Here is a 12,163-nt window from a genome sequence, read left to right on the forward strand (position 1 = left end):
ACCAGAGGTGGACACACACGCTATTGATTTGTAAATTGACATTTTGGCATGTTCATGTTTTTTTTTATGAAATTTTCTGAAGTCAGTATGGCAAATTAAACCATTTAATATAAACACTTACAGGAGTCTTTTATCTGTTGCAAACTGAAATAGTTTCAGATTTGGTAAAAACATAACATTGCATTAAATCCTTGGACAAGTTTTCAATGTCACAGGAACTTTTGTTGTTCAGTATATATCAATAAAAGTCTTCAGAATGTTTTCAAGTGACAATTTGTTTTTCTTAATACTTGATACATGTATATATTTTTTGCATGCCAGTATGATGTGATTTAACAGAATGTTAGAGTTGTACCCAAGTAAAACCGAGCATTTTGAAAATGTAAATTGTTTTGAACATTTTGCATTCAGAAAACATTCAACTTTAGCCCAAAACTCTTTAACATGCTTACAATCCCAATATACATGAAGTAAGGATTCAGTATCAGTTTCACAAAATGAGCACAGATCATCATCGAGAATTTTTATTTTAAACAATTCTTTCTTTGTATAGATGATGCGCGAAATAAATTTATATTGAAAATCTTTTGTACATTTTCTGTATCTGATAAAAACATCCTTGCATGATATATATTAAGTCGAGAATGGTATCCCATTTTTCACAGACTGTTGGGAGATTTGCGGTAGTTATAGTCTTATCATAAAATATCTGGAGCCTTTAGGCGCTACAAGTAAGTCCATCAAAGTTGTATTTACATGTTGATTATATAAGATAATGTGATTATTTCTAAAAGTATCTTTCCAGGATTTAGGTATGTTTTAATGGAACTTGGTAATAGTCAATAATTGTGCCTTTAATTTGGTATTTGCTTTTAAGTTCATTGAAGGGCATTATATCATCTTAATTACAGAGATCTTCAATAGTGTCAATTCCCTTTAAAACCCAATTTCTTATAATGAAATCGTTTTTTGAAACTGATGGTTACACTAAAGAGGTTCTGATGGTACTTCTTCAATGTTTGTGGAGTTAGTTTTGTTTCTTCTATACAGTGTTCCCCAAGCAGCCAAAACATCTCTCCAGTAAGGGTTAGCTAAGCGTATACAGTTTTCAATATTGGCCCCAAGTAGGAATATGTTTTTGGGTGGAAAGATGCTAGGTTTATTACAGTTTTTGTTTTGGAGATGTTTTTTGAGAACTGACAGTCCGCCTTCGTCATATTTTCTAATTGAAGTTGCTCGTTTTATTTTGTCCCTTTTATCATTCCAATTTGAATCTGTAAATATTTTGTTAAGTTCATCAATAAATTCACTTGGAGGGTTTGGAAGAGAGGAAAATATATGTACTAAGGTTGACAGGGCCAAGGTTTTGACAACATTAAAACACATCTGTGACGTCATTCCATTGTTTAAACACTCCATTATTTTTCAGGAATGGAGAGTTGCCTGTTAACTGTACATGATCTTGAAGCAACATTTGAATTAATTTCCACTTGGAACAGACGGAACTATTTTTTTACATTTATTTACAAGTGAATATTTTCATTTTTTTCCCGAAAACATGTGTCGCCAGCGGGGTTCGAACCCGCATCGTTAGATTTGAAAACGTGTAATTGTCTACCTCAGCTACTGCGGCACATGATGCGGCATGATGTGAAATTAACTATTAAATAATTTCATAATTTTGCATAATGCTTGAAAGCTCAAAATATAATATGTATATATTTTGTGTTAGAGCAGGTTACCCACAGCAATGTTCATATTTATAGATAGTTAGGTAAACCTTTGACGAGAAAAAACAAATAAGGTAACATAAATATCGCTTGTTCGAGGCTCTATATATCCAATTATACCCATCAGCATGTATCAACAATGTGCAAGCGATTGATAAATACTAGTTTAGGACCCAACAAAATTATGAAGAGCCGTGTACCATGCATTGTAAATGTCAACTCACCACGGAGCTTGGCGCACGTGCAACAGCGGCAGAGAACGCATTCCTCGTGCATCACGCAAGGTCGACTCACACAGTATAAATACAGACAACAAAGAGTTCTGGTTTATTTTTCAAATATTTTCAACTACAGAATATTTTGTCAAAGTGTAAAAGTAGGGATGAGTTTTAAGTAGGGGAATATCCTCGTAACTCTCCATTCCTTAAAAATAATGGGCCTCTGCTCCATTAACTTTAAGAAATGGAGAGTTACTCGGACATTCCCCTCTACGTAATTTTACCTATCAATGTTAAATTTCTTTTCCTCCAATTCCCTAAAATTTGATTAATAATTTCAATTCTCTTTTTCGATTAATTACCCACAGATTATTTAAGTTCGAATTAAGCTTTATTCCCAATATTTCAAAGTCCCCACTGTGCCAGTCTAGTTTCAGATCCTGACACAATTTGATGTCACAGCCTGTCATTGAGCCTATCCATATTGCTTTTGTTTTATCAATATCAGTTTTTAATCCTGACATTTTATAAAAATCATTTAGGGTGTCAATCGCTGTACTTAAACTTTCGTCAGTCCCATCTAGAAATATTTCAGTAACATCAGCATATTGTCCAAGTTTATGTTCCACATTTATTCAGATTGATACCTTTATTGCATTATTATCACAAATCATTAGTCTGTAAGACTTAGATATACGCATACCATATCTGACTAGATTTGTAGGGCCAAAATAATGTTGATATTGAAGTTGAAATACATGTCTCATTTCTTTTTAAATTGTATGATAATGTAAATGAAATAAGTTTAGTTCACCTTATGTTCACGAAGCAGATAACAAACGAAACTCGATACATACACTTGGGAGCAAAATGTTAAACATAGAATGGTGTCTCTTTGAGATGTCACATATTGAGGTGACACGGCACGATAGAAGTGAAAAGCATACTCACTCATGGTTTCAACATTTTCTATATCATATCATGTAGGTTCTGGGTGTACGGTACTGGTACACAAAAGTAGGCGCCGGAGGGACCAAATTGGAGATGGTCAACAGCTTGGAGGAAAAGATGAAAAGCAAATCAACCTTCAACAAGTCATTTTCGAGCATATGTGGCCATTCTGGTAATTATTCTTCTTGTTTGTTTGTTTGTTGTTTAACGCCGCACTCAGCAATGTTCAAGCTATATGACGGCGGTCTGTAAATAATCGAGTCTGGACCAGACAATCCAGTGAGTAATATCAGGAGCATCGATTCACTCAATTGGGATCGATGACATGCATCAACCAAGTCAGCGAGCCTGACCACCCGATCCCGTTAGTCGCCTCTTACGACAAGCATAGTCGCCTTTCACGGCAAGCATGGGTTGCTGAAGACCTATTCTACCCCGGACCTTCACGGGTCGGTGTGCATTAAGGTCCTGAAGAATAATAGTATTGGGTTCTATTAAATTTGTCGTTAAATTAAAGTCGTCGTTATTTAAGGGTTTGGTCTTTTAATGGTATATATTTATTACTCTTATCTAAGTTTTTTTATTGTGGTATTTATTGCCAGTACTGCTAAGTTGGGAGTGGGAATATCAATATTATAATCAAGGGAGTTTTCTATGAAAATACCTAGACACCCTTATCAGCCTCTCTTCTTCTCTAAAATAAATATTCCGAAAACAAAAAATATATGGTCGAATTTTAATTTATCTTATAATATTCAGCACATTATCTCTGCTCATGTGCATGATCTCTCCCAGAAGAGAAGACACGCGTTCTACAACAGATCACAGGCGTTCATGATCAGCAATATAACACGTGCTGTCGGTAATAGAACATTCGTATTCTGTTGCAGAACGTATTGACGTGTCCGGTGCCAAATAGAACACATAGATTTAGAGTGTAGAATGGCACCTAGAACACTTGACCATATATGGTCCCTCCCTTTTCACACCCTCTTAGTGCCACGGGACCATTAATTATAACCATCATCACCCAAATCATCTCAGCTTTAACATAGTGTAACTCATATTTTATACAGTGTTACGGATTGCGAATTATGGCGAGATTAGTAAAGTGGTTACCGCGCTTCTCGTCCTTTTTCTGTCATGTTGAACTTCATGCGAATGACGGAATTTTTTTATTATGCACCTATGTCACATTCACGGAATATTATTATATCATACAGCCAATTTGAAAAAGAAATATATAAAACTGGTCAGAAAGATTTACTGTTCCCCACTGTATAGTTATTGGCGTGAGTCACGAACGTTTAGTCCGCAACGGAAGTTATCGACTCTGTGTCATGGCGATTTAGCACGGCGCTGGAGACGAAACGACAGTGCAGATTGTCTTTCTGTTTATGATGCTGATTTACAGAAAATATTCAAACCTAAGATGTGGAATGATAGCTATGATCGTTAATATGTATAGTGTATATTTATGGGCAGCAAGTCCATGATCAAAACGTAAACAAGCCCGAAGTGATCGACAGGGCACGTTCGCATCATAGCAGTGCCAAGATTTCTTGTCTACCAGTTGTCCTACAAGCTCGCCCGTTTCGACAAATAACTGCTGCTCTTTTCACATGAAATGACTAATAGTCATGTGTTATTGCTCTAACTACCTGACCGTGTGAATGAATTGCCCTAACCGTTTCACATTTTGTCGCAAAAGAAGATTTCAGAAGTGTGGCCACCACATCGATCGTTAGTCGACCCTATATTGTAAACAAATTGTGTCAAGGTCGGTTTCACGTGTGGTAGCTCGGCCCTCGTTTCTGTAAACGGTACACGCGATACAAACATAAAACAACCATTGAATACATCGACATAACTTCTAAAATAATATTTGTTTGTTTATTTGTTTGTTTGTTCGTTGTTTAACGCCACACTCAGCAATATTCCAGCTATATGACGGCGGTCTGTAAATAATCGAGTCAGGGCAAGACAATCCAGTGATTAATACCATAAGCATGTAGACTGTATTCTCGATTAGCATTTGATAATCTATTGCATATATGTTATCTGAAAAGTCAGCAGTGAGTAAACGCTTTATTTCTTTTCGTTCAATGACGTTACAATCTCCAATTTTATTTGTCTAGGCTAAATAGACAGTCGGTGATTTCCCGCCGCTGTGATTTTGTCGTCTGGACAGGTGCCCGTGATTTCACCTCGCGTGTTGTGACATGGATGACGTCACGTCAAACATCTAATGTTGTGGTCATATAATGGAGACACGTGGTTTCAGTTTCCAAATAATAATATATTCTCTTTGACAGAACTTGAAAGAAGACTCGTACATCACGAATGGGAAGATTACCACGGCGACCGACGAGTGAATGAGACCGTTTACCACTGGACTAACACTGTTTTCTAATTTTGGTATGTTGACGAATGTGCTTTTCATATCTGTTAAAAGTTTTGATATTCCAAGAAAATATTGTGCATTTTTGAGCTGTCAAAATGGACCCAATATTGAACACCTTTTTAATGTTTTAGCCTCATATATTAGAACCTTGCATGGTTCAATTAATAACAAAAACAGTGAATATAATTAGATCTACATATATAATCGATTTCTGAATGACAAATTGATTTCAGTGTAGACTAACTGTGATTTCGTTTTGATGTTTTAAATAGTTTTCATTTTGGGTTTTTTCACTGTGCATTATATAAATTATCAAACACTTCGATCGTTGACAAATGTATTTAGTAATAATTACTTTGTTTTGCATCTTTAGTAAGAAATAGAAAATGTAAAAGAAAAATCTTGTCTAAGAGAAAAGTGAATGCGTTCTTGTGGTTCTTTTTTCACAATTTTAAATTGTGTAAGTTTCCTCCAAGCTGTAGTTTAGCTAGGCCAAAAGAAATAAGGAGAGACATAATAACCGAAAACCATTAATATTAAAGATTGCGTTAGTTATATTTTCGAAGTTCAATACCAAGAATATATAACAAATAATTCCATTACTTTCATTCACCAACGTTCATTATCTATTTCAAACTTTCCCCATTGTAGAATGGGATGAAATTGAAAACTGTACTGGAAATAAACTATCACGAATGTACATACCTAGGTGTAAAATACACTTCTAAAGTTGTATTTATAAAACAATATGAAAGAAAAAGTTGTATTTCAAGGACTGACTATACAAGTATATTTTGAGCAAAGGTCTAAGTGAGGCAGCCAAGCTCGAAATACATGCTGAGACGAGGATGTATATTTTCTAGTGGACATAGTGAAACAAATCTGTTCAGAGTTTTGAGCACATGAACTGTATATACACTGTAATTCATATTTTCTCTTTTACTTGATCTAGATATTACTTATAATTGTACGGCAAAACAATAATATTGCCTTCTTTCACCTGTGAAAGTTATCGTTTCCTTGTATTAAACATAGCCTATTCTGTGCTTTTTGAGCTTTCAAATTCAAGTATTAAAATTGTCTAATTACATCTCGTTTAAACATCTCGTTAACAGCACATCATAACACCCGAAATATAATTAAGCTGTCTGTGTGATTGCACATCGAAGCAATATGCTTGTATGACAAGCAGCGCCAAAGTTACGAGTGATCGAAAATAGGTTTGTTTTACAGATTTCAAACCATGAAATCGTTTCAACGATTTTGATGGAATCTACATATACTTACTCTTGGGTGTTAGTACGTTATAATCTTGTTAATTATTAAGACATAATAATGATGTCAGATCTTGAGCGATGTCAATTTGAGTATTGTTAGGGCTGTTTCGCGATCTTTCACATTTTGTCCTTTGGAAATGTCCATGTCAATTTCCCCGAAATTGTTTTTATCACTAATGATAGAGCACGGACAGAGAAACCTCCATGGACGTAATCGGGATTTCTTCAAAATATAAATTCCAAACTGTCATTCTTATTGTAACATTCTCTTTGACAGTCTGCGTACGAACTAATCACGACCACTTCCGTCAATTTTGTTTTGATGTGAAAAACGGTGACAATTTCATCGGGAATTTATATCGGTACTGACCAGTTATGACCGAGGACCAATTATCGCCAGCTCCCCGTTATAGCGCGCACGTGATCGCATCTCATTTTACTTTTGCTCGTTCTTATTAGAAGAGAGAAATATTTATCCGAAAATAACGAGAAATGGACTCTTGTCAGGAAATAATTTTAAAAAACACCATTATCACCTTGCTGAAATACAACTTTAGAAAAGATGCGTGGGCTGTGTCAAGTGAGTATTTCATGCAAAAATCAAACAACACGATGACGCACTTCCAGTTCTGTCCTTGCTTTCTATCTGTCTTCCCAAAATACCATTCTGAAACCTATTTGGGTAAAACATGCATGATACTGGACACCAATCCGCCATGTTTGTTTGATGCTACTAATAAAGAAGACCAAATTTGGAGAATATTGTGTTTTGTCAGTTTGCAGACGACAAATTGATAATGGTATCTTATTCATTTTCATGAAAAAAAATTGAGTGCGATACCCGAGATACTAAGACATGCAATTTGTATAACTAAAGCGATGCGCGTGATCACGTGGTACGTGCTGTTAAGACGATGGCGATAACTGGTACAGTAAGTCGACGGGAACGTTATAACAGAAATCACAAAAATAGTTGTATATGAATTACTGGACAATTAGATGTCAAACAAGAGCGCTTACTTGACTTTACTTGCCACATTCGGGTGCTTCCATATTACGATTAATGTAGTAAAGTAGGAACCTTACAATACCGGCACTATTATCGATGGCTAGGCAGTGCATACAGGCCAGTAGAAATATTGAAACACCTAGACATTTTTGATAACAGACAAATTTTATGTTAAAATGAATCTTATACATATTCTGTCACACCATACGAAACCCAACCAAAATCAGCCTCTGGCAAATATATTTTTAACCATTGTATTTATCGGGAGTTAAACACATAATGGTGATTATTTGCCATATTTGTTAAACAAATACAGATTATGATGATAGAAAATGGAATTGGGATTAATTGACAAGGTGATGTGTGACAAGGCCTTACTTAGTCTTACTTAGTCTCCCTTTAAACATACTTACATCAACTGTCAAATTGTTGGTCTTATTCATTCCTACTTGAATGTTTGCAGCAACTTTATGAATGAAGTAAATATTTAGAAACAGCAAAAGTTCCATTCAAACAGGAGCTACAATATTATAGAGACCAACTCATTATATTGAAGAAAATGATTCTGTTTTGAAAATCACCGCTTCCTCTAAGTGATGCGTCTCAACAGGATATGAATAAGAAAAAACCCAGCTCATAATAGTTGGAGGTGGCATACCAACACATACTACTAATAATAGGATTTATTTGGCCCATCTCAACTGGATCTGAAACATTAAGGGCATAACATTAAACTAGGAGGTGGCGCTTCACACCCAGAGATAAAACATTTGCGAACATCACACTATACTAGGAAGTGGTGCATCTCAACTGGAACTTAAATATTGGAGACCAGCCCAGTATATGAACTAGTGCCACACACCTGGAGCTAAAGTATTGGAGACCAGTCCATTATATGAACTTGTGCCTCACACCTGGAGCTAAAGTGTTAGAGACCAGTCCATTATATGAACTTGTGCCACACTCCTGGAGCTAAAGTATTAGAGACCAGCCCATTATATGAACTAGTGCCACACACCTGGAGCTAAAGTATTAGAGACCAGCCCAGTATATGAACTGGTGCCACACACCTGGAGCTAAAGTGTTAGAGACCAGCCCATTATATGAACTAGTGCCACACACATGGATCTAAAGTATTAGAGACCAACCCATTATATGAACTAGTGCCACACACCTGGATCTAAAGTGTTAGAGACCAGCCCATTATATGAATTAGTGCCACACACCTGGATCTAAAGTATTGGAGACCAGCCCATTATATGACCTAGTGCCACACACCTGGAGCTAAAGTATTAGAGACCAGCCCATTATATGAACTTGTGCCACACACCTGGTGCTAGAGTATTAGAGACCAGCCCATTATATGAACTAGTGTCACACACCTGGATCTAAAGTGTTAGAGACCAGCCCATTATATGAACTAGTGTCACACACCTGGATCTAAAGTGTTCGAGACCAGCCCATTATATGAACTAGTGCCACACACCTGAAGCTAAAGTGTTAGAGACCAGCGCATTATATGACCTAGTGCCACACACCTGGAGCTAAAGTATTAGAGACCAGCCCATTATATGAACTAGTGTCACACACCTGGATCTAAAGTATCAGAGACCAGCCCATTATATGAACTAGTGCCACACACCTGGATCTAAAGTGTTAGAGACCAGCCCATTATATGAACTAGTGTCACACACCTGGATCTAAAGTGTTCGAGACCAGCCCATTATATGAACTAGTGTCACACACCTGGATCTAAAGTGTTAGAGACCAGCGCATTATTTGAACTAGTGCCACACACCTGGAGCTAAAGTATATGAGACCATCGCATTATAGGAAGTGGCGCGTGACACCTGTAGCTGAAACGTTGGGATGAACTCATTACATGAAGTGAGGCGTCACAACAGGAGCTGAAACATTAGAGACTAACTCATTTTTGATAAAAGCGGGAAAAAACCTCGACAAGCCTCGGAGTTTCCCCTCTTTTCCCCCACAACTCGTGTTGATATATTTGATATCATAAGACACTCGGGTGAGATTCTCTATAAATGAGTTGGCGCGTCTCAACTGGAGCTGAAACATTAGAGACCACGGTCTAGATTTACGAAGCAATCTTTTATACGATTAATCTTAACAACTTACGTCCCTTGCAGAGAACTCATTTGTGTTAGAGATAACTGTTACCATGACTACCCGAACACAAATAGCACTCGTGTGCAATGCAAAGTGAGTGAGTATTGTTTTACGCCGCTTTAAGCAATAAACCAGCAATATCACGGCCGGGGACACCAGAAAATGGCTTCACACATTGTACCCATATCGGGAATCGAACCCGGGTCTTCGGCGTGACGAACGAATGCTGTGCTATGCAAAGACACACACAAATTAACTCAATAAATGTTATAATCAATAAGTGTAGTGTACCACATTATAATTGTCAGAATTAAAATAATAAGCCAAAAGATACTTCTCTATTTTCCCTTCTAACAATCCTCTCGCGAGAGAGAAGAGCTTTGTGTAAACACATCGCGTACAAAGTCAAGGACGAAAGTAATTAAGGGACGTTATTTTAAATGACAATGACGAGACGTATGATCGAATAGTAGACGATCAGCATTTAAGATGCGTGTTCAGGTCTGATTTTACGTGATGTATGCTGGGTCAGAATCACAATGCTGCTTGTATTTGTGTTTATGTCAAAAGTCAAGTTTATTGAGAAATCACAAACCTTATACCTGGAAACACTCAAAACAAAAATTGTTCAGGAAGCAGCGCACCCGCGAGCGAGTTACAACGACAATGTAAGTTTCTTTTGTTATTTACATATCCAACATATTTCACGAATAAACAAAGGACTTTGCTTTTTGTATTCAGATGGTGTAATTCTTTTTAAATCTATCTAGATCCATAATTCTCATCAAAATTTGAAAGTGTCACTTTCGTTCACAAGGGAGATAACTTAGGAATTGTCAAGTGTGTAAAATCAGTTCCAGAACGTAGTTCGATGACGCTTGGCTTGTCTGAAAATCTCCAAAATACGATACGAAAATATGTGCTTAACTATTGTTCTCAAAATATCAATAAATTGCTATATTTAATGAAATACATCTATGTCGTTAATCACCTGTTTTTAAAGAATGCAATTATTCAATTGACAATATTTAATCACTTGTCAAATATTTGTCGTTCAGTAATACAGATAACCAAGGTGTTGTTTTGAAAACGAAACCAAACACAATAACATTTGCTGGTAAAAAACATTAAATATACTCTTTATACAAATATACTAGTACTATACGCATATTTGATCACATGTATTTCCTTGTTAAATCAATGAGATTAGCTGCCCCTCAGTTATCAATGATGTCACGGTCATTACTGTAGCCTGCCGACACCTTCCGTTTTAATCCTTCCCAAATTATCGAAAAGGTATGTTGTTTCACACTTCCTCAGCATGGACTCGGATAGAAATATATTGTAAGTCATCGACTCCTTAGTTATGTCGCGATTAAGAACATTTCTAACGTGATATCTTCGATGCGTTCTTCGTGTTTTTTTAAAGTGTCAATTTTGAATCACTCAATTTAATAAAATGAAATGTAAATCTTTGAACGTAAAGCAGATTATTTGTTTGAAAAATATCTATGGCAAAGTATGCCGCCATCTTGGATGAAGATAACATAAACTTACGACAGGTATGGGGCTATTTTAGATTTATGACAATCTTACGATATCTTAGGGCTACGATAGTTTCGAAAATAGGCTACGATAGCCTACGATTTCCTTACGATAACTCCTACGCTAATTTTAGGGCTATGATCGTTTCGCAAAAAATCTAGCTCATTATTATAGAAGTAATGCGTCTTAGCTGGAACTAAAAAAGATACACTCATCTTAATAAAAAAAATGGGGCGCCTCAACAGATACTTACACATTAAAAGACCAATTAATTTCAATAACCATAAAATTGGAAAACGATAATGTCTGTATCTGCTTCGTCTAAGGGATCTACATGGATCTCAACTTGAGCTTAAACACTTCAATTACAACTCATTTTAATAGGAAGTGGCGCGTCTTAAATGGAACTAATACATTAAAAGACTCGTTATTGTGTGAAGTGGGATGTCATACCAGGTGTTCGCGAAAAGGTGAGCGTATCCTGCACCACCGGTGGCACCCGTCACAAACACATGTAAAGGCAAGTTCATTGTTCACCTGAAACAACTCGGGAACATACCCAATGCAGCCACCATACCCGCCGCCATTGCCGGTGTCCCGGTATAAACTCTCCCCCGTACAAATTCTCCCCCCGGAGATTTTATACCGGTACAGATTCTCCCCCGGAGAATCTGTTCTGAAATAAAATCTCCCCCGGGCGGATATGTTTCGCGCCCCCCTCAGTATAAAGTCTCCCCCCTGATTATTCGGTTTGTTGCAATGTCTTTAAGTACTATATTCTTTAAATAGTTATCTTTAATGTAAGGAGGGTAACTTTAAAAAATAGATTATGAAATATGGTCATTATGAGTTGATATTTCAGCATATTTTATTTGGTAACTGTACCTTCCATCCTAAAA

The 12,163-nt window shown here is 36.5% G+C and overlaps 1 protein-coding gene across 1 annotated transcript in view; it reads left to right on the plus strand.

The window, feature by feature from the left end:
* Positions 1-2,962: 2,962 nt before the first annotated feature.
* Positions 2,963-12,163, plus strand: part of LOC124151501 (acid phosphatase type 7-like) — a 41,958-nt gene continuing 32,757 nt past the window's right edge. The window contains exons 1-2 of the mRNA XM_048403321.1: positions 2,963-3,071; positions 5,215-5,317. Of these exons, the coding sequence (XP_048259278.1) occupies positions 5,275-5,317 (43 nt within the window). The 5' untranslated portion in view covers positions 2,963-3,071; positions 5,215-5,274. The remainder of the gene's footprint in view (positions 3,072-5,214; positions 5,318-12,163) is intronic.

This window comes from Haliotis rufescens, unplaced genomic scaffold (genome assembly GCF_023055435.1).
Source record: "Haliotis rufescens isolate VD_foot unplaced genomic scaffold, xgHalRufe1.0.p SCAF_3, whole genome shotgun sequence".
In the NCBI taxonomy this organism is placed as follows: domain Eukaryota; kingdom Metazoa; phylum Mollusca; class Gastropoda; order Lepetellida; family Haliotidae; genus Haliotis; species Haliotis rufescens.